Source organism: Sparus aurata, chromosome 3 (assembly GCF_900880675.1).
Source record: "Sparus aurata chromosome 3, fSpaAur1.1, whole genome shotgun sequence".
NCBI lineage: Eukaryota > Metazoa > Chordata > Actinopteri > Spariformes > Sparidae > Sparus > Sparus aurata.
The window spans coordinates 20,462,556-20,486,541 of NC_044189.1; the positions used below are offsets into that span (position 1 = coordinate 20,462,556).

Here is a 23,986-nt window from a genome sequence, read left to right on the forward strand (position 1 = left end):
CACACAACAGTGTACAGTGTGCAGTGTGTGTGTGTGTGTGTGTGTGTGTGTGTGTGTGTGTGTGTGTGTGTGTGACAGAGGGATGCATTACAGTGTGTTATGTCACTTGTATTCCTTGCAAAAGTTAGTTCGCAGAGAAATGAAAGGCCTCCATATTCCCAGTGTGTGTCTGTGGTGATGTGTGTGTGTTTTTGCGAGGCAGAAACTGTGTTGTGTGTCTGTGAGCGTTGTAAAGCGTTGACGGTGCAGAGCGAGCACTCAGGCAGGGGTAGAGGAGGAGATGACAGCTTCTCAGCAGACAAGCTGTGGGTTTGTTCTGCCTCTGAACCAGCAGCCTCTACCTATTAGTGTGTCTGTGTGGTTCAGGTTCCCCATAAACAGATTAAAACCCAGATATGCTCTTCCACAGAGCAGTAAGCACTGTAAGCTCAGTATACGCACCGGGAACTCTGGTGCACCGCGGTTGTTTGCGGTAGGTGTGTTTTTTCTCCGGGGATTAATTTTTTTCTCTTTCATGCAGCAGCCAGCGTTTGCATTTTCAGGAACACATGAGAGTGAGATTAGTTAAAATGTGGCGAGGCGGGGGTGAGACGAGCGAGGGAAAGAAACAGTTCGTTCTGAAGTGACAAAAGTTGATCCTGTTCTAAGATGACAGTCGCTCTGATGATTGGGAAGTTGAAGAGATCAGAGGAACGCTGCGCTACAGCTCAAGATCAATTCATTTCTGAGCCTGGAGGTTTTCTTCTCCTTTCTCTCACTTATTAAAAATGAACAAAGTCTCAGTTCTCCACAATCTAGTCAACGTCGGCGCTGTTTTATTGATAATTAATGAATGCGTCTTTAAAAAAACAGGGCCTGTGTTGTTCCTGAGAAACCATTTTTACGAGTCAGTCTACTTTGTGTTGGTGTGCGAACACAGAATTAAGGTGGTGAGATGGTGAGCATCATCAAAAAGATACATTATGATATTATCTTAGCATGTTAGCATGTTAGCATGTTAGCACGCCACTCTGCACCTGACCACCATACATCCTCACAGAGCTTGTTTTGTTTTAGCCTGCATATTTTCTATTTGAACAAAACATCAATATAAAACCAAAAACCTTCTACATTTACAGTCTGAGTATAATTTTAAATAGATTGTAGAAACCCTAATTCGCCTGCTTTATCCAGCCTCGATATTTTCACTTCTTGTCTTGTATTTGTAATATTTATCAGATGCTTTTGTCCAAAGTGACTTACAGTAATTCATTCATACATTCATGGAGGTGGCTACCATGCAAGGAGCAGTTTGGGGTTCAGTGTCTTGCCCAAGGACACTTCGACAGCGACCCTCCGATAACAAGACGCTGGCCCTCACCTATATAGACCGAAGAACATCAAGATTCTGCAGGTTTATTTGAATAACATTAGACAGTTGTGGACTGAAGTGTATTAACAGCATTAACAGCTGTATGAAGTGTGTGAAATACTCCACGGAGGGCTGTGAGATCACACACAGTAACATCCCTCTGTGAAAAACGCTCCATTTACAAATCAGTCAGTGTCGACTCTGATCACATCTGCTGCTGACCTTTGCACATAATGAGAAGGAGATAGAGGAGAAACACTTCTTCATGACCTCTTTTAATGATGTGTTGATTTAATGTTCAGACGTTAGATTACGCAGCTCGAGCTTCTGCTGCTGCTGCAGGTGGTGGAAACAGAACGTTGTTCCTACCACGGATTTCAAAATAAACCTCCATGGAAATATGAGATAAAATAACTGAGATAACTTGTGCATGTTAATTCTTCCTGTAGGTGCACACACACACACACACACACACACACACACACACACACACACACACACACACACACACATGCTCGATGAAGAAGGCACTAGCCAGAATGTAATTTCCTCCCATCATTACCCTCTCCAGCTTTAGGGTTTTCTCTCTTCTCTTGCTGAGTCAGATGTAATGGTCTGACACACACAGACACACACACACACACACACACACACACACACACACACACACAGAGTCAGACAGATAGATGGGCTTGGCTGTTGCTCACTGTATATGTGTGTGTGTGTGTGTGTGTGTGTGTGTGTGTGTGTGCGTGCGTGTGTGTGTGTGTGTGTGTGTGTGTGTGTGTGTTCATTGTATCATCCTCCTTTGTTGTCAGTCTTTGTTTTCCTCTCCGCCTCCTTTGGTGTCAGTCAGCCATCGGCCCCACAAAGCCCGATTGAGATGTTTAGATGCCACGAAGGTCAGAAAGGAATCGGAGCTGCTGACTGACAGACGACCAGCTCGCTCTCTGTCTCCCTGTCAGGCTCTGTACATCCACACGACGGCTCCGGCTGATGTGTTGAGCGTCACAGTCGGATTAAATCGTACCATGCAGCTGCTAGATGTTGTGACAGTCTGAGACGGGAGCTGCAAGGTGACTGCTTACTGCAGCTGGGGATGCAGCCGTCATTACTTGATGTTGATCTTGACTTTGCAGGGAATCTGATCAAAACTTCAAAATCAATCTGCAGAGGTTTTGGTCCTGTGCTTCTGTGGACCAAACAGAACAGGACTGAGGTTCTGTGCTGCAGCAGAAGTTGATGCATGTGTTATGCCTTCATGCTGTGAAGAATAACAACAATATGCTGATTTTATAAAAATACTGAGAGCTAGTTATTGTTTTATTCATACGTCCAACAAATTATTCAAAACTCAGATTTATAATTCCTCTTAGTCTGTTTTTTATGCAAATTTCTAAGTGGATTTAAATTGAATATTTAGCGCGTGCATTTCTGTGTTCACACAGTTCAACCCTGTGCAGAATAGTGGATCATCATGACTTTGATTTCAGGTCCAGAACTTAGCTGACCTCCGAGCGTTACCAGAGCAGAAATGCCGGCTGTGTTGTGGCCCAGGGAAGAGCTCGCCATGTCCTCGTTAGCCCTCCTAGTTTGTTTTGAGCCTCATCTCTTCTGTCTCTCTGTTAGGTAATAGTCTGGAGCTACCACAGTGGAAATTTGTGACCACAAGACAGTCTGGCACTTTTTGTTGTGTGTGTAATTTGCAAAATAATGTGAAGATGGATGATAGGCCAGTTTGTCCCTTGTGCATGTTGAGTCATACCAGCATTTTGTTTTGAATTTTTCTAGGCTGCATCCAAGACAGTGAAACTTGCACAAATGATTGTTGTGCAATGTGTTGACCTTTCGCTTGTGTGTGTGTGTGTTTGTCAGTATCAAGGTGAATGACCAGATCGTGGAGGTGGACGGGACGAGTCTGGTGGGTGTCACACAGAGCTTCGCTGCCTCCGTCCTCAGGAACACATCAGGAGTGGTCAGGTGAGACACACACACATTTTATGATCCCAAATCTTCTCAAGACACAAAGATTCGGCTCCTGAGATGAGGTCATTTGAACATGGACGCAGGTGAAAGAGATGCTGGTGTGAAATATAATTCAAGACAGTTTTCAGAAGGATTTTTAAGTTCTTTTTAAATTGCAGACACACGTACAATTTGTATGTTTTCACCCTCTGATGAGGATCTTTGGATTACTGTGAGATTATAGAACCTAAAGTGTGTCAAGCAGCTATCAGCCCCAAGAACCAGACGCCATCAGACACACACTGGATCTGTAGAAACGTCCTTTGAATCAGTGACGTCCATGCGTAAGACGACAGACTTGTCTTGGTGTAATTCTGTCGGTCCTGCTGCAGAAGTTGCTGAACACGGATGCCTAAACTGCTACTAGATTTTGTTTGGCAAGCGTCATTACCATATCTGAGACGGCTGACGATGTGGGAGCACGATACGTGACAGAAGTCTTGTGTGTTTGACAGTTAAGAGGTTTTTGGCAGGAGTCCTCTCAGAGCAGAGCAGACAGCACACACACACACACACACACACACACACACACAGCACGGCAGGAAGGCTTTGATTTGGAAAGCCAGCGCTGATCCTCGCATCTCCTCTTTCTGTGGTGTTTCTGTCTCTTGTCTTTCCTTTTGCTTGGTGCGGTTCACTGTGGTCCAGTATTTATTCTCTTTGTCTTACCAGCACCATCTGATGTCGAGCACTCTCCGTCCTGTCTAACTCGTACTGTCTTCTCACCACGTTTCATATTCTGTCTCACCCTTCTGAAGCTGTTCATGCTTCTGTTTGTCTCAACTCATGGATCCGTCCGCCTGTAGACGCTCGACACAACACGAGACAGCTGTTATATTAAGTAAAACAAGGTGTGGTTCTTCAGCCTCCACCTCTGTGGGATGTGGACAGACAGATGTGTGTGTGAAGGGCTCGGTGCCCGGGGGAAACGCTGGTGGCTGAAAAAAGACGTGTCCGACAGTATCGGAACAGACTGCTGGCTGGACTGATGCTGTTTGCTAAGCTAATATTGACCATGAGGGTTTTTCCACATACCAGGATGTGACTGTACAGGAGAGGCAGCCTTGAAAAGGATCATCTATCACCTGTCCATCTATCCAGCAGGTGTATGTACAGGTTTATATGAGCAGCGCAGAGAGATTTATAGTCGGTGTGTCTATTAAAGAGCAGAACTACACTGAGTTACTTATAAGATATAGGACATTGTGTTAAATTTAACACAAGTTGTAATAGTACCAGACCTATTTTCACTCTCCTCTCCCTCTCTGCTCCCTCACTATTTCAGCCTTCCTCCATCATGTCTCACCCACTCACTCCTCCTCCTCCTCCTCCTCCTCCTCCTCCTCCTCCTCCTCCTCCTCCTCCTCCTCGGTAAATCCTTCCCTCCCTCTATCTGATCACCAGAGGTTTCCTGGCCAACTGTCCTATATTTGCCATTTGAGCTATATTTAACCCTGACTACCAGAAGCAAAACATCCAGGTTTTATTCAGAAGCCCCCTGACAGCCTGAAACCAGGTGTTTTAAAGGCTCGTCTCACAGTACAGATCAGCTGTGGGGACACACGGGAGAAAAAAGCACTTTATAGCAACAAATGACAAACAGAATGCATCTCCTGTGGAAGCATTCGCTAAAACTTGACCTAATTTAGATCCAGCATAGTTTGATCTGCTTTATAACCTATAGAGGGATTATCACAGGTACTGTCAGTGCAAAATCATGTTATTTTAGCAACTATTACACAATATTATCTACATTGTAGGTATACTTGTATCTTTACACATTTCTATTTCAAGTAGTATTTTTATTTCTCTCTATATATGTATGTGAAGTCGTCATAATACTATTTTTTTTTTGTCTCATAAGCTTTCTTTCGTGTGATATTTTAACTTTTGGATATGAGATAAATATTTCTAATTTCAAGATGAGGTGAGTTTACAGCAGAGTGCTTTTATCCCAAATAAGTATTAAATGAATTATACCAACACTCCTTCTTATCTCGATCGTCCTTTCACCGTTAAAGGATGGTAATATTCTATATTATTTTATCGTCAGCAAAGTCCAAAACCAACAAACTGATCCTTCTACCCAATAGTTAGGAAGCCATAACTTGATATACTGTAACTTATTAAGATGAATATGGGCGCTAAAGCTTATTAAGATTCATCCAAATACAGCATCCTACTCCGAAATACGCATCAGTTCACCAAATGTGTGTCCACAGCAAATGCATTAATTATTCTTATTATTCTACATTAACTGAGAGACTCATGCTGTCTGTACTGTCAGCCTGTATATGTACAAATATAGATTTGGGATGAAACGCTGACACGAGACAACGCAAAGCACACAATACACAACATATAAAGAAGCTGATCAGATCTGTGATAACATCATAATCCAAGAGGTTAAAGCTGGAAACACGATATGGACAATAAGACAGGAGGACAGAAACAGCGTGACACTGAAAAGTTTTAGCAGCAGAAAAGAAGAAGCGTGTCTTTCACACTTTTCCAGTCCACTGACCACTCGAAGTGCTTTACAACACACGTCTCATTCACGCATTCACACACACTCATGGCAGAGGTGCCAAATCCATCAGGAGCAGTTCTGGGTTCAGTATCTTGCTCAAGGACACTTCGACATGCAGCCGGGGCAGCCAGGGATTCAAACCAGTGACCTTCCAATTATTGGACTTCAGACATTTTAGTCTCTGAGATGCTTCTGTGTTCTGCCACACAGACTCCTTATTCTGTACAGTGACCCGGTTCTGTAGGAAACAATATGCTGTATATGTCCACAGATCAGCTGAAGGTCACAGACTTAAGAGACATAAAATATTTACAGCATGATTAAAACAAAAAACACAGTAAAACACCGTCTTTATCTTTTAACTAAGTAAACTGTAACACACCACATGTTCACGACAACAGGAAGAAGGACATTTTTAAAAGACCCTATAAATATATAAATAGATAACACATTTCCACCTTGTTGACCATCAGACCTGTGAGGTGTGACACTGTGTGTGACCCAGCACCTCCTGTCAGACGCTGTTCCTGCTCCCACACCTCAACTCTCAGCTCGTCTTTTTCACTCTTCATGCAAGAATTACAAGTGTTGTTCCTTCTGGTTCTTTAGCTCTAAGAGCCATGTCTGTGTGAATAAGGGTAAATGAGATCAGAAGTGAAGGGTTCTGCAGCTGGAGTGACGTTGTGCGCTGTGTGGTGGCTCCAGAACAGTGGGAGGCAGGGAGGAACTGGAAAAACTCCCCTCGCGTGAGGAGAAAGGCTGTTTCCAGGTCAGCTGCTCCTCAGACCTCCCTGCTGTCCGAAGGCTTGTTCCAGTGCAGCACTTATCTCCTCTGCTTTTCCTTTTTTTTTCTTGCTTTCCATCTCCGTGGTGCCCTTCAGTTGTTCCTTCACATGTAGATCAAACACGCCTCTCTGCTGGAGCGTAAGGCCTTCTCCACATCGCCTTTAGAAATATATAAAAGAGCTCTCGGGAACTGTATTCACTTGATTAGGCCTCGAATCCACTCTCTCTCTCGTTTCTCTCTCTGTCGGTCTCCCTGTCTCGGTGTTACACACTGACTTGTACACAGGACCACACACGGTTACAGAACCCCTGCTGGGCTGGAGATTTCTTGGATTTTCTTGGAATGGGTCTGAGCGGTTTTCAAACACTGTTGCTTGGTTTTTCTTTGTGTTATGAGATGAATAAACTGGAGATGATGTTGTGAATGCTACGATGGAGGGAGAGTTCATCATTCTGCCTCCTGCTGTTTGTGTTCTGGACTCAGAGATTCCTTTCTGTCCCTGACAAGAAAAGACAGGAAGGCAGGTTGTATTTGCATATTTTTCTGTTCTCGTTCCTCTTTTTCACTTTCACATGTGTGACTACAGTAGTCAGTAGTCCATATAGCTCCAGGCACAGCCCGCGTCCCTGCCAGGCTGACAACAGGCCGCCTGGCCGAGCCCACTGCCTCTTCACATTATTATGTGTGTCCCGTCTCGCGGCCCTGCCCTGATACGTCAGCAGATATCGCTGTCATTGCTACGTGGCCGCGGGCCTGGCTGCTCTCACACAGCGGCTGCAGCGGTCATTTCACACACACACACACACACACGCACACACACACACACACACACACACACACACACACACACACACACTTTTAGAGGGAGACAAGAATTTGGAGCAGAAGTTTAGTTAAAGTTCAGGTGTATGAATGCTTTACAAGGGACACAGCTAATGTGTGATGTTGATACACTTTTTTCAAATATGTAACTTAGACTAGAGACAAACCTGCTTTTTAACCACATGTTTGTGTGGACAGTCGGCTGCATCACGGACATTCACACTCTGACTGGAGGAACAGCTGAGACTGTTTAACCAGCTCAGGCATCTGATGTCCGGTGAACAAAACATGCCTCAGACTCTGTCCCCACTCCATTTTTTTCAAACATTTTCCAATTCAATGACAATCTTACCGATGCACACTTGGTCTATCAGCTTGTCCTCAAAACTTTCTATCATTGCTGTTGCTGCTGACGTGTTTACTGACCTCTGATCCAACAAAAGAGCACAACCAATGTTTTATATTACAGCCCGACTGATACTGGATTGTGGGGGCTGATGTCAAGAACGATATTAAAAAGTAAACAATTCTGATATCAACATCCACCAATAGTCTTTGTAATCTCAAGATATATACATCCACATTCAAACATGTGAGGCAGCCATCATGTGCACATGGACGCACAGTTAAATCTAAGTGTATCTCTGGCCTCAGATAAATGGGTCAAACCGCTTACGTACAAGCATTTATCAGCCTACATTTCCCATAAACCCTTTCACCTCCTATTGCAACCCACTGCTACAGAATCAGATTTTCTGAGATGAAACTGATGACACATGGTGTGATGAAGATTTTAACAACTGTACTCACAATATGATGATTGAGTCATGACAGTTAAAGGCTGTGTGAACGCTGCAGCGTCTACATGCAGCGCTTACTTCAATGTTGATAGCTGACTTTGTGTGTGTGTTGCCGGGGATGTCTCTAACAACGCGTGTCGTTGCAGGTTTGTGATTGGCCGAGAGCGTCCGGGCCAGCAGAGTGAGGTGGCCACGCTCATCCAGCAGACCCTGGAGCAGGAGAGGAGACAGAGAGAGCTGCTGGAGCAGCAGTACGCCCAGTATGATGCTGATGACGACGAGGTGAGGACCACACACGACCCTGGACACTGTTAAGGATGTTAAAGTTTGAATAACATATTTGCTCATTATATCGCCACTGATGTGAAGTTAATCTGTCATCAGTACCCTCTCTTCTTACACATGACACCGTGTCAGAAAAATGGGGTTTGTAGTTGTCACTTAATGTAAATCAGCTCCCGTCTCATGACAGCTGACAGGAAGTTTCAGCTCATTAATGCCATAAAACTGACTGACATCAGGCTTTGATGCTGGCACACACACTCTCTCACAGACACACACACTCTCTCACAGACACACACACACTTAGAGGACACCATGTGAGCTTCCGTCCTAGAAAGCATCCCTCAGCGTTTCCCCCTCTCACTGTGCTGCTTACTCACAGCACGTTTAATCCACCAGACACTGAGCTCACGACTCTGCAACTCATGCTATCTGTGTGTTAGTAAGTGTATTTTAGTGTGTGTGTGTGTGTGTGTGCCCTGGAGATACACACGTATGTAAACACACTGTATACACACCGTAGTAATGTAAATCAGTGCAGAGTGTACCGTTTCTAAACACTCAGGAGCCGTAGATTTACATGCAAACACTCAGTGGGGCGACTCCACGCGGCGTCTTCATCAGTGTGTGAAGTCCCTCGTTTGCTGCTGGACGGTGGATTGAGAGACTTCATGCATAAAAATCTCGTCACCAGGGCCCAGAAACTGATCCCAGCACTGCCATACTCACAGCCCCATTATAGAGGGTTGAGGCTGAAATTCAGCCATTAGCTGTTTTCGTCCTGTCTCTGTCATCATGTCGATTTTGACGGTGGTGGAGGAAGTGTTCATGTTCTTTACTCACAATACAATCACTATGACGGTACTGTATAATCAGGAAAATGCACTTTAAAGGTGTAATATCTAAGAATTATTGTTCAAAACATTAAGATAATGATCTGATATCATATTCAGAATGGGAAGAATGTTTTGTTATCCACTTACGTTAGCATGCTAACTAGCTAGCCCCGGGTCTGAACACCTCTCGGTCCGCAGCACTCCACTGGTAGTCTCTCCCCTGGTTAGCTGCACAGCTAACCGAGCTAAGAAGCTAACGGTAGCTACAGATCATGTGCAGATGGATGTATAAAGAGAATATCAGACAGCATTTATACTGGCAGTATACCGCCCCGATGAACAATTGTTCCTTCAACTATTAAAAGTAAAAGTAAAAATCATTTTGTGTTGGACTGCTACTAAGTGAGGATAAATCTTCTGATTAATTTCTGTATTTATTGAGTTTGATTTGACAAATTGATGTTGTTAAAACTACACAAGCCAGAAGGAAAAACCTGCAACAATGAAGTGTTTTACGTGGGAAAATTACAAATTATTCAAACTGATTTCCTGTCAATGGACTGATTAATCATTTCAGCTGCATTTGTTCTTGTTGTTTGTTCTTAAATAAGTTTGTAGTAACTTAAGTCATCAGATACGTGACGAGAAGTAAAAAAGTACGAAATCCTCTCAGAAACCTGCTAGAAGAGAAGTAGAAAGTGGCTAAAAGAGTCGAGTACAAGTACCCCCACGTGGTTCTTAAAGCAACGTTATGTAGAATTTGACATTTTGTGCAGTTTCTAAATGTCTTTAATATAAATCCCAGGTCTGTAACAGTTAGTCAGATGACACCATTCACCCTGTTTGAAGCTGTTTTGTAAGCTAGAAAAGGTGAATAAGATAAAACTTGAGATTTATTTTGATTCAGATGAGCGGCCTCTGCCTCAGATCCCCCGAAGGACTAAAGAACATAACAGTGGTGATGGTATTAAGATTGTTAATCTATACATAGATCAGAAAAAGCTATAAAAAACGCCAAACCATCCATAACTGCCCACGTAAGTGCCGACAGGGTAAACAGTTACAAAACCATCACAAAGATCTACGGGCCGATAAAAGGAGCTCATCAATATTAATATCTTTATGAATAATAGAAGGAGTTCTCACCGAGTGGGAGAGCAGGGAGGATGTTTCTCACCCTGAGAGCTGCACGGGTGGATGTGACAGACAGCTCGGTTCTGGTGCCGAGGGTCCAGACCCGAGAGGACGGGACGCTCCTTCTGTTAGCATCACACACACACACACACATCCATCCATGTGTGTGTGTGATTAGATCTAATCTAACACACATGCATGCCCATCTGTCAGCAGTTAACACACACACACACACACAGACAGACGCACACACACACACACGGACACACACACACACACACACACACACACACACAGGACAAGATAATCTAATTATTCCCATATTAACCTTTATTCTTTATTTATATGATTGTTAATTAAATTAGTTTGGTTTTCAACTGTTATCTGGACAAAACAAGACATTTGAGAAGATTGTGATGTTTTCTAATATTTTATAAACAATAAATAAACAAACACCATTCATGGAATTAAGCACAAGTTGCTGTTTGAGTCTCCGATGCTTCTGTTGCTCATTATGTAAATGTGGCGCTGCAGAATAAAAGACGGCTCGTTCCACTGAAGGCAACAAAGAGCAACACATCAATCAGGATTGAATAGAACCAGTGGATTTGCATTAACGTACTGGTGGATCAATTCTCTCATGGATTTCACACAACAACACACACACACACACACACACACACACACACACACACACACACACACAACACACACACACACACACACACCTGCGCTCAGTTGGTCCAGTTAGGGTAGAAGCGATGTGTAAATATTTAGTATTTAGTATGTGGAGATTTCACAATAAATCCATAAAGTTTGGTTGTAATTATCTTGAGCAGCTTATTTGTGTTTTATGTGAGGCGTCTGTTTTCTTTACTTCTCTTTATTATTTAGCGACTTGTCGGATTTCCAGCACTTTCAGAAGAAGTTGATTTTCCCAGTCGTGATACAGACGTGCATGTTAGCGTTAACAGTTTGTAAATTGCTAATTTTAATAACTTCCACAGATCCTGAACACTGTCGTAAAAAGTACCCCAATTTAAGTAAAACTAAAAAGATCTTGTTACAGAACTGTAATCAGGTCATTGTTTTGGGTTCTTGTACTTTTTGACTATTATTCCAGGTTTCTTATTGTACTTATACCTGAGTATGCATTAATAAAGTAATCTACTTAGATACTTTTAAAATTAACTGATTACAATTAATATCTAAATCTTTCATCTGTGTGTTATGTGATCACAAACGGGCCGATGAAAACCATCCATCCATTGTTTGTAACCGCTTTATCCCTTTTATGGGGTCGCGGGGGGTTTGTTGCTGGAGCCAATCCCAGCTGTCTCTGGGAAGACAGAGACAAGCCGCCAGCTCATCGCAGGACCCTCACTGCAATTTGGGGTTCAGTATCTTGCTGAAGGACACTTCAACATGCAGCTGAGCTCAGCTGGGATTTGAACCAGCGATTTTACGATCACTAGCCGACCTGCTCTACCCGCTGAGCTACAGCCGCTAATGAAAACCCATTAAATAAAAATACTTAGTGCTTTTATTTCAGTGTTATTTTAATACCAGTAGTTTTAATTAAAAAACTCAGTCTGCGAGTAAATGTACACGTTACATTTCATCCTGAGTTCACCGAGTTAAATCTGAGAGAGCAACCTCGAGTCATAACATGAAAACATTAGATTCAACCCAACAATATTGTGCAGATGTCACACACAGACACACACTAAGGTGGAGCAGTCAGCCTGTCCTCCAGTAAGTGACAGTCGTCATGCCGACATCAGGCTCATATTAGACATTCACAGTGCAGATCATCACCCGCCGAGAACCTCATGAAGAGCAAACGTCCTCCTTAAATCTGTCCTGCTCCCTGCTGCATGTGGTCACCGCTGGTGCATTTATTATATGCAAATAGCAGTTTGACTGCCCTCCCATGCACCTGACAGTTAACTCCACCTTCAGTAAATGGGGTCGTAATGTTGGATGCTGGAACCATGGCAACAAGCAAGCCTATTATGGAGATGGGACGGCCATGCGTGCAGAGAAATCAGACCTGAGTGCTGTTATCTGAGCGGGAGATGGATGCAGGGAATGAGATGAGCAGGAGATATAGGGCAAGTGTGTGTGTGTGTGTGTGTGTGTGTGTGTGTGTGCGTGTGTGTGTGTGTGTGTGTGAGACAGATCAAGGCAGAAAGGCAAGTAACTACAAAGAGACGTCAGATAGCGCAAACAAGAAAGAGAGAGAAAAAAGGAGAGTAGTGACAGAAATATAATGAATTGTGAATATTTACATGTAGTTGATAACATGGAAAACAATCAGCAAGGATAAGTTAAGATAGGATAAGATATGTAAGTGTGATGTTGAGAGGGAGCCAGAGATGTTTTCAGAATAGCTCCACTGTGAAGTATCCAGCTCTGTTGGTCATCAGCCAGAGAGTGAATCAGCCGATCCATTTAGACCCGCTGCCTAATGGCCAATGCCAGCATTCATTATACAGTATTCTGAGAATCGGAGAAGAAGAAAAATGGCACAGATTAATCTCAAGCACGCAAAATGTTCAGTGTTTCAATCATTTTGAGCATTTTAAAGCTGTAATTAAAGATTGATTTAACATCTCCACAGCCGCTGTCAGCCGCTCCTGTCACCTCCTCACACTCCAGGCACGATGGTAACTTATGTTTAAGAGATAATAGAAAGTGACATTCACATGTGGCCAACATAAATTCTCTTTTGGCTCATTTCTTATGAAAATGACACTCACGGCCGACTGGGCTGTCAAACCGATTCATTCTGACAAAGTTCTGGCCAGCTAAGTGGGCTAACCTCAATCTTATATAACTGCTGGCATTAAAATAGAATAACTCATGCAAAGTAGAAAGTTAAAACATAAAAAAAAAGCTGGGAATATGTGTTGGTGCAGCAGGTAGTGCAACGTGATCGATGCTCTCTGACTGGAGGAGCTGCAAGGAAAGATGGATGAGGGAGGACAGAGACGGAGAGAGACGACAACCAGATGCTGCAGTTGGATGGATGAAATCAGGCCTTTATTTCCAGACGACCAAACATTTTGCCGGCTCCAGCGACAACTGTCGCTCGCAGACGTTATCAGCTGCAGCTAGCTCAATCACAAGTTCCCTTAATTGACAAAGTGTCTCTCTGCATACCAAGCTAGTGAAAAATAACGAATAATACTGGATCATATTTTTGTTTTGCTAGAAACATGTGACGGGCCAAATTGAAATTCAAAATAACGTTATATTTTGGTTGAGTTTAACAGAAAAAGACGAGGACAAACTACACCAGGCCGAGATCTCACGACTGACTTTACGTTTCTTCTCACAGCAGACAGGAGAGTACGCCACAGACGAGGAGGACGCCGGGACGACGGTGCCGGGCGGGGAGAAGAGCATCGAGGTGTTTGACTTGCCAGAGTCGGAGGACATCTTGTCTCCCTCGGAGTTAGACGCCACTAAACTCTACCAGAAGTTCAGAGAGGTAAACTCTCCACGCTGTTGATGAGAGTGAAGGTTACACAGCACATTATTATCTGTCGGTGCTTTGAAGAGTAAATTCAAAAGAATGAATATACTCCACACCCACCAGAACAGCCACAGAAGAAAAAGATAATTTAATTAAAGCGACAAAAGACCCCAACACAATGGAGTCTAGCACCGCTGCTTAACTTGGCAGACTTCTAGTCTTTGTCGAGATCTAAGATCCGCTTACTCTCCCTAATTCCTAATCTGGGTGATTTGAGGCGTGAAAACAAACGGGATGTAGGACCTGTGCAGATTTCAGCTCTAATTACCCGTGTTTGCTTAAAACCCACACATGAGGAGAGAGAGCGAGCACTTTAACCCGCGTTTGAATCGATTGGTATCCTGATCTTGGCAGCTCTTCAAGCAGCCGGCCTCTGAGAAATAGAAACACATCACTGACAGTGGACCTGCCTTAAAATGCACAGCTAGGAAAATGGAAACCTGAAATCGCCGGCTGTGAACTCATTTATGCTTTTGTTGGCTGCAGAGAAGCTGCTGATATTGATTGAACACTCCCGCACAGTTTCTGGCAGCGTAACACTTGAGCCCTTCTGTAAACTGCCACAATGGCTGTATGACACATGAAACAAATGGCCCTCGCTGCACCAGGCACCGCTGGGGATACCTCGTGGAACTATAATATAATCCCTGCTCACAGGATGTGAACGTTTGCTCCATTTTCTGGGGATCTTGACCTCTCTGTTCCAGAGTGTAGCCCACGTCTTCCTCGTCTCCCTGTGCTGCATTCAGACGCCCACAGAACAGAAGAAGCCTGGCAGTTTTTAAATCTGAAGCATTTCTTTGTCAACAAGCAAAAAGTATTTTGCCAGAACGAAGGCGGAGAAACCGAAGTGACAGAGCGGGCTGCGGCCAATAGGACTGCTGCAGACGCCAAGCGTTGACGATGTTTGTGTAATTACTGCCACTAACAAAAAGGGGGCGACAAAATGTCTTTAACAAGATGTCAAGAATTACAAAAATGCCGAATATGACTGGCTGAGCTGTGAGGGAACGCGTTTAGAAGATATCAATCTGATGTTGCAGTCAGAAGCAACATGGCGCTTTGTTTTAAACATCATAAAGCTTCAATTCATTTTAGGAACAAGCAGATACAGATGGGAGTGAAATTATATTCTGTAAATGTTCTTATTTAAAGGATATTTTATTCTGTAGTCTGTTTTAAAACAGTAGAAAGACTTTTCACTCAGACTGTTCACGGAAATCTGACCACCTTTATTTGTCTCATTTGTCATAAATATCTCATTACACTTTATAATAGACACAGTTGTCCCAGAAAGACGTTAATGTTCTGCTGTTGAAGCCTCATAATAACTGTGGAATGTGTTTTTTCACAGACGAGGAATGTGGATTTTGTCCTCTTAGTTTTACTAATTCATTAAATGTTAATTATACTGGATGAGAACAGGAGGAATGATGAGAACACCCAGAAGCTGTTGAGCCTCGTGTTCATACAGGTTATTGTTTTAGGACTAAACTATCCTTTAATGTGGAAGAACTTCAAAAGTTAAGAGAGAGTACGTTCATTGTTTTTCTTCAAACTTCTTCCCCTCTCCTGTAGTTCTGCTTCACTCACTGGAGCCCTCATTTGCTCCCATTTCCACTTCTATGGTTCCACCAGCTCTTTCTCTCCATCTCATTTTTATATCTGCTCGTCATTATCGTCCTCTAAATGACTGCTCAGCTCATCTTCTGCCCGTAACTCTTCTGTCGCTTCCTTTCAGTTTGCAGCTCCATCCATCTCCCATGTTCCACTTCAGAAAGCATTGAAGCTTTTCCTTCGTCTCTCGAGATCTTATCATGTTTTTTCATCAGATTTAGACATTAGTTTGGAAAAAAAGTGACATTATCTCATAAAGATTAGTTCCCCGTCGCTCTCGCTCATTTAATTCCGTGTCAAATGACTTTTTAAAGCTATCTGGCTTATTAATCTACAGTTCCTCTATCTTTCTCTCTTGCCTCTCCTCTGAGAGTGTGTGTCAGCGCCGGCGCCGGGATGCTGTCAGGGGTAGGACGGGGTCGGCTGCCTCCGTCAGTCACACTGTATCGACAGCAGAGAGCCTGCGCAGCCATGCACTTGATTATCTGACCGCCCTCTCTTCTCTCTGCTGTCTTCTCTCCGCTCCCCACAGCTCCAGATCAAACACACAGTGACCGAGGCTGAGATCCAGAAGCTCAAGAACAAGGTAAGGGATTAGAACTGTTGCCACGCGTTGGTGCTGGTCGTGGATGCAGATGTCAGAAGTTGTCGGAGGTCAAAGTGTTTGTGAGTGGATGTGGGACAGCAGGGGAGGCAGAGGGGGCCATGTTGTCTGGAAAGCTTCAGGAGTGGATGTTGTTCTGAGCAGGTTAGTTTACTGAAGGAGTCGCTGGTAAAGAATCTGTTTCTGATTTGCAGAGGATTACTTTGTGCCTGATATTAAAAGTCAGTTGTAAATGTCTGTTAGGACAGTGAGAGCACCAGGTTTGATTCTTATTCTGCAGTGTTGATGGCTCACATTGATGAGCTTTCAATCGACACGTCCAAGCAAGATTTAGAAAACATCATCATGTTTTTATCCTCTGCAGGCTCGACTACTGAAATGCACTTCTAACGAGCCTCCGTCAGAGTATCAGAGTATCAGACAACTGCATCTCATTCAGAACGCTGCTGCAAGAATATTCATTTAAAGACGATATTAAAGAGAGAACAGATTCCTGCTCAGGCTTCCAGTTCAACACAGAGTTGATTCCTCGGCCCTATTTATAGAATTTATATTCTGTTAGCAGACTTGGTCAGGAACAGAATACGTGTAACAGGATTATGTAGTTAGGATACAACAAAAGGTAACTATTCCGGTAAAGGTACAGTAATTTGATTACAGATACATTCAGTAAAGATGGTTTGTGCAGGTCTGTCACATCTGCAGGGAGTTAAAACCAGACATGATGGAATCAGACTCACCTGTAAACCAGCCACTGTTCTCCTGCTTTATGCTGCTTTTACTAATTGTATTACATTGATAATAAACTGCCTGTACTTTTATGAAACCTGTCTGTATTTGTATTAATCTGATCAGTTTATATTGCGTTAAATAAACTTGCCTTCTGTTTTTGATAAGGTGCAATATAAATAGACTTGCTTTGCAATCTCTAAAAGTCTTTTTAAGTAAATGTGTGTATGTTTATCTATATACACACAGGGTTCGTACGGGTGCTTGAAATCCTTGAAAGTGCTTGAATTTCAATGTTGTGTTTTCAAGGTCTGAAAAGTGCTTGGTTTAAGTGCATGAAAGTGCTTAACATTATAACTCTGTGTCTTTTACAAAATTAGGATCAGACTGGATAATTAATTTCTGAAGTTTTTGCTATTATAGAATATAATTTTAGATGTTTACAGCATAATACAATGGACATTATTGTGAAGTATATATATTCCTTTAGACACGTATTTTACCCCAGCAGTAAGGTGCTGGAAAATCTTAAAAATGACCCTTAAAAGTGCTTGAAAAGTGCTTGAATTTGACCTTGAAAAATGTGTACGAACCCTGTACACATTTCACAGATTTTCAGGAGCCTTGAATCAAATATGAAAGCTTTCATTCAGGTGTTCTGTACTCAGGATTGGTAGAATTCACTCTCCCAGTCAAAGCTTCCATGTTGTAACTGGAGTTGTTTCTTGGCCCGGTCCAGCTGGCGTCGGTGGAGAGGGAGAAGCAGCGCTGGGAGAAGGAGAAGAGCCAGCTGAAGGCCAGCATCGAGGAGAACAAGGAGAGGATGCTGAAGCTGGAGAGCTACTGGATCGAGGCGCAGACTCTGTGCCACACGGTCAACGAACACCTGAAGGAGGCCCAGGCGCAGTACGGGACGCTGGAGAAGAAGTACAACAAAGCAAAGAAGCTCATCAAGGACTTCCAGCAGAAGTGAGTGAACCTGGGTCAACTGTGACCGGGGGAGGATCAGATTATTCTGATGGCATTTCTGTTTACGGAAAACTAGATAATTCCAGTGAGAAGTTGAGTCTTTGTACAGCAGACAGGACGAGAGTTTGCTCACGTCACTTCTCATGGAGATCAGTTGTCAGCATTGAAGTGGTGAAAACATGTCGAACATGTCGTGATCTTCTCTTTAACCGACTCTAACCTTTCACTCAGATACTGTGTATCTGTGTGTATCATAAATAATGCTGCTCCAGATCTTTATACTTTGCTTTTCTTTCTTTATCTCTCATGACCTCACCTTATTTTATTATTTTCTCATATTCTTATATTTCTCTGCTTTGTGTTTCATTGAAGACACTCGTTTTACTGCACAGGGACACTTCTCTTTAACTCTTTGACTTGACTTTGACAGCTTCAGTTTTTGTTAATTTAGCTTGATTGAAATAGTTTCATGGAGCATGATGCAGTCAGGAAGTTCCTCTTCTCCTTCAACTCTTTCCCTCAGAGAGAGGCGCCTCATAGCTTCATGTTTATTACAGCTCGTACACTTCAATCTTTTCTTGAATTAGGTCACTCAATCAAACCTGCCAATAAACATGCACTTTAGATAATCATTCCAGATGAATTCCTTCATTATTCTTTTTATAGCCTCACTTTCTGCAATGAGCAGAAAAACATTATCTAGTAGCAGAGCAGCTCTTTTTATAGCCCGAGTCTCGTCCCATTTCTACAGTCAGAGCTGTGTTTCCATTCTAATGCAGCACAGCCCTCCTGCTTTTCACTGCGTTGATCTCTTTGGTCAGTCCCATCACAACCTCTCCAGCTCAGCTCCGGTCTGACTGCCTCTAATTGGCTCCGGCCCCGCAGGCCAAACGGAAGCTAACTGATGAAACAAACGCTCCACGCTGATCTGCAGAGAGAAACGACAGCGAGCCCACAGACCGAGGGCAGAGCAGGCACGAGGACACGCCAGAATATTATCTTAGGCATGCAAATTTATGTGTGTGTGTGTGTGTGTGTGTGTGTGTGTGTGTGTGTTAGGTGTAGATATGTCTGTGTTCACTGTGAACAGCTGGGTCAGAGTGAACTGAGTCCCAGTAAAATCCTGAAATAACCTCGACTCCCTCATCACCACAGCTGAGTGAGAGGCAGGCCTTCTCTCACACGCACACACACACACACACACACACACACACACACACACACACACACATGCTGAGAGTGTATCTCATCCTCCTGCGTTAACACACACCTGCTCAGCACATTTACAATCTGCCCTCCCTCTTGTGTTTCCAGAGAGGTGGAGTTCATCCAGAAGGAGGATGCGGAGCGGAGGCGGCTGGAGGAGGCGGAGAAAGCTCACCTGGCTGAGATCCAGGGGCTGCAAGTCAGGGTACGGCAGGTGTTTTTAACTGGGTGTCCAATCCTTCAACACGTTTGAATCAGAGTGGAGAACATGCTTAGAACGTTTTCAAGAATTGACTTGTGTCACTGAAAGTTCTTTAGATATGTTCCTGACCGTCTGATATTGTTCTGCTGTCTGAATGTGTCCTGAGCAGTTTCTGAGATTGAGACGTGTTCACACATTCAATCCTCTCACTCTGATTGGTTCTCTGCAAAGCCTGCTTGTTATTCCTGGTGCTGCAACAGTAATTAACCTTGATCCGTGTCTCAAACTCTGCTGTTTTGGGGTCATTGAATATGAGGGTAATTTGTCATGCAGTGCCTTTCAAACGTCCTTAAATTTGAGAGTACAGAACGCTATTTTAAGTTTACCGTATCCGTCTCTCACCTCCGTCCTTCTCTGCATGTCTGTCAATGTTCTTAGTTGTTTTGTCTGTCAGCATATTGGCCTCTGTTGAAAGAACCAGCCCTGAAGTGTAAATCATGAGCGCAGCAGTTGTTTTCTCTGCTCAACGATCAAGATTTTGGGGTTTTCCACATTTTTCAGAATTAATTCCAGTGATTAACGTGATCATGAGCGTCTGTCTCACCTCTCCCACATGGAGAAAGGTTTCCTGCTCTTTAGGCAGCGACAGCACTTCACCCCGTGGTCGGCTCCCTTGTTACGCTCTGTATTGATTTTTAGTTTTCCCCGTCTTAAAACATGACGGTTGGGTTGTTTTTCTCCTCAAGTCTCAGGCCTTGCCCTGCAGTCAACCCGACAGTCCTCTGTTATTATTCTGCACACTGAGCATCCATTCTCCGACTGCACTGCATTGATAAGGGTGAATGGTGAAGTGTGTTACAGGCTGGAGTGCTGAGGAAACAGTATAATCTTGAATTTAAGCCAAGAGCGAGACGTGAAGCTTTAACTAAACTCGATCAAATGAGGTGTTGAGCCGGACGCTGTTCACTTGCACTTGGCCGACCACTGTGAGACACTTAAGAGTTTCCAAATGGAATGAAAAGATGAATTATTCGCTCTCATCATGTAGAGCACTTGTTTCCTGCTTTGAAGCAGCTGTTGGACAGGTAAAAGCCTCTGGCTGATTATCATTGATCTGTTCTTGTCCCTCCACAGATTGCAACGTTAGAGTCGGAGCTGATGCAGCTGATGAAGCAGAACGGCATTCAGGTCAACAACAACAACAGCAACAGTGCTGAGAGGCTGAGCGCTCAGCAGTTCAGTCCTAAAACAGCTGCAGCACCAGCCAGAGGTCTGTTTGTGAGGGGACGGGTCATCGCTACGTACTTACAATCAGAGGGAGAGGTTTACGCTTAACACACAGCTCTCACCTGTTAGCTTAGCTTAGCATAAAGACTGAAGACAAGGGGAGACAGAAGTAATAAACTCAGCTAGTCAGCACCTCAAAGCTCTCTGATTAACATGTTAAATCTGATTGTTTAATCTGGACAGAGGAGGAAGTTTAATACACAACCTGTGGTTTTATAAAAGGGTTATAACATCCAGCTTCAGAGCAGCTGGTAGGCAGATTTATCGATGGAGTCAGGCTGGTGATTTCTCCCCGTTTCCCCCCAGTGTTTGTGCTAAGCTAAGCTAACCTGCTATAGCTAGTAGTACTGGCTACAGAGAGCAATACAGATTGTTTTTGTTCATCTATCAGCGAGGGAGAATACAAGCACATTATCCAAAACATATTAGTGCATGTATTTATGTCTGATATGTTCTGCATCTCTTGTTTGAATAAATCAGTGGTGCCCTCATTAAAAGTGAGAGGTGAAGAAACTTATTAAATAGGAATAAGTTGATTTTTAAGGTCGGCAGGATCACATCACATCAGCAAGCTCTTGTTTATTTCCATTTTTTGTCTAAATCCCTGGATTCAACTGAGCAGCGCTGCCCTTCACCTTTACTTTGCTGCAGCAGTTTATCAACCAGTTCTGAACGCTGAAGGACACAAAATGCACCAAGAGTTTATGTTTGTTGTGAACACACACATACAAAATACATTACATACACACAGAGTGAGGTCTGGATTACTGATTATCCTCTTTTCCTCCGTCGTCTTAACCCTCACATGCACGCCCCCCTCTGACTGTAGCTTCATTTCAGACCACCGGAAACAACACAACAAACATGTAATCCCCTTTTGAGCACATCTGTCTGCCTCTGTTCTCCTGCAGTCTTTTTAAGCTCGGCCGGCTTTGTTTCACCGGCTGCATCCGTCAGAACTCAGCGTGCACATAGAAGTGCCGTATCTGATACTGTGCGATGCAGACGGGGCAACAGAGTGATTGAATCTGCACTGATGCGAATAATGCAGCCCATTATGCAATAGTGAAATAAAGGGGGGGGGACTGAGAGAGATGGCTGAACCAGGAGACAGACGGAGAACGTGGGAGAAAAAGACAAACTTTCAAATTTAAGTGATTTCATTTTTTGTCTCTTCTGACAGCGTTTCTTGAAATGAGCATAGAAATAATAATTGCCTGTCTAGTTAATAGTCAAACTTTGTGGGCACGACTTGATATTTTCACTGAGTTAATGTAATTTTTAATAGACTTATTTAACGTGGACGTCATCACACTGAGGTCAGGCCGACTCAAGTGCATCTTAATAAGAGTGGGAAGAAATACAAAACACATGCACATGATTCATGGACGAATAATTTTATAAACATGTCGAGCTTAATCACTGTGTGTGTGTGTGTGTGTGTGTGTGTGTGTGTGTGTGTGTGTGTGTGTGTGTGTGTGTGTGTCTCTAGACTTGAGGGAGGCCTCTCCCCATTCACCCAGCAAAAAGAAGAGCTACAGGGGAGTCGCCCGAGACAGCATCAGCTCCACCGAGGGAGAGGTGTGTATCAGAACACAAACACACACACACATGCAAACACACACACACATGCAAACACACACACACACACACATGCAAACACACACACATACACACATGCAAACACACACACACACACACATGCAAACACACACACATGCAAACACAGCTTCATTAGCAAAACATCATTCTGTTCAAATATTAATCAGATGTGATTTTAAATAAAACCGGCTCCATTATTCTGATGCACATTCTCTCACGTTTGTCATGTCTTTAATTTCGCCACGAGGTGTTTGATCAGTGTGTGTGTGTGTGTGTGTGTGTGTGTGTGTCTTTAACCCCTGTCCATTCCACTTTATCCCCTTAATGGATTAATTGCCGTGTGTTGCTCTGCGGCACTAATTGAGTCTGTCACAACTTATTGTCTCTCCCAGCATGATAATAACAGCCACAGTCTTTTTCCTCTGGATGAGAGGCTCTCGTCCTGCTAACGCTGTCACTTAACTCAGCTAGAGCAGGACCCGGTTCAGATTGGATAAACAACTCGGGAAAGTGGATCAGAATTGGCAGGGACACAGAAAGCAGGCAGCGCGAGGCTTCCAGGGGAAAAGAGGGCGAGGAATTAGAAAATGGTGAAAGTATGTCAAGTGACTTCTTTCAGATTAGTCTGCAGCTCTGGCTGTTCGCATCAGTTTTACTTTGATTGCACTTCTTTTTTTTCTGTGACCGCTTCTGAACCCATGCTTTCCTCGCTTTCAAATTACTTTTCCGTCTCCCTTCTCCACAATTTGCTTCATCTTTGCACTGTTCTTTAGGTCTCAGAGGGGCACGGCAGTCCGGCACACAGTCGCTCCGGTTCGATTCGCAGCGTGGCCTCTTGTGACGGAGGAGCGGCAGTCCTCAGAGCGCCCGGCAGTGCAGAGAGCTCCCCCAGACGAACGCTGCACCCAACGTCCACCGCAGGAGCGCTGCAGGACGGTCAGTACAGCTGCACCCTCACTCATGAACATACTTCTGTGTTTGCTACGCAAGCTCATCAATCAGGAGTAGGAGTATCCTCACTGTGGGGTGTTTGTGGTCGCAGGTTCTCATTCTCCTGCAGTGTCGAGCCCGTCGCACAGTGTGGACGAACACAGACAAGCTGTGGACCCTGGGTGAGAAGACAAGCAGTGGAATGACATGTTCTGGATTTTGTTTGCTTGCAGCCATAGTACTATAGTCTGTTGTTGAGTGTAATTTATTATTTGAAAGGGTTAACAGGAGAACCAAACAATACTGGTGACATATTCACATTTCTGTGTACAGCAGAATACACACATATGTGTCCTCTCTTTCTACCTTTTGTTCCGTTCAGATCCTCCCTCAGGACATCTAAAGATCCCAGAGCCTCACCTGGAAACAGGTAATTAACAATTCCATCAGTTTACCTGTGTTATTTTCCCGCTGCTGCTCCTGAAGTTGTGCCACAGTACAGTCATCGTCACCACTGACCTCTATCTAATTACTCCCTCTCCCTCTCTCAGCTCCACAGAGCCGTCAGCAGAGGACAGCCCAGAGAAACTCAAGGCCAAGGTACACGAGGTCTGGAAACTGTGAATCCAGCAAATAATGATTCACTCGATAGAAACGATACAGCGAGGACATTAAAGGACACTTTGTTTTGCCCTCAGTCAGAGCAGACTGCAGTTTATAGTCATACTCACA

General features: G+C 43.7%; 1 protein-coding gene across 8 annotated transcripts in view; it reads left to right on the forward strand.

Annotated features, from left to right (window-relative positions):
* Positions 1–23,986, forward strand: part of ppp1r9a (protein phosphatase 1, regulatory subunit 9A) — a 55,415-nt gene that overhangs the window by 25,188 nt on the left and 6,241 nt on the right. For 5 of the 8 annotated variants that reach the window (XM_030412690.1, XM_030412689.1, XM_030412688.1 and 2 more), the window contains exons 5-16: positions 3,227–3,331; positions 8,462–8,597; positions 13,911–14,063; positions 16,258–16,311; positions 17,798–18,027; positions 19,342–19,438; positions 20,570–20,705; positions 22,215–22,303; positions 23,098–23,260; positions 23,367–23,436; positions 23,637–23,684; positions 23,806–23,863. In XM_030412690.1, the coding sequence (XP_030268550.1) occupies positions 3,227–3,331; positions 8,462–8,597; positions 13,911–14,063; positions 16,258–16,311; positions 17,798–18,027; positions 19,342–19,438; positions 20,570–20,705; positions 22,215–22,303; positions 23,098–23,260; positions 23,367–23,436; positions 23,637–23,684; positions 23,806–23,863 (1,339 nt within the window). The remainder of the gene's footprint in view (positions 1–3,226; positions 3,332–8,461; positions 8,598–13,910; positions 14,064–16,257; positions 16,312–17,797; positions 18,028–19,341; positions 19,439–20,569; positions 20,706–22,214; positions 22,304–23,097; positions 23,261–23,366; positions 23,437–23,636; positions 23,685–23,805; positions 23,864–23,986) is intronic. The other 3 variants (XM_030412696.1, XM_030412692.1, XM_030412694.1) reach the window with 1 other exon arrangement.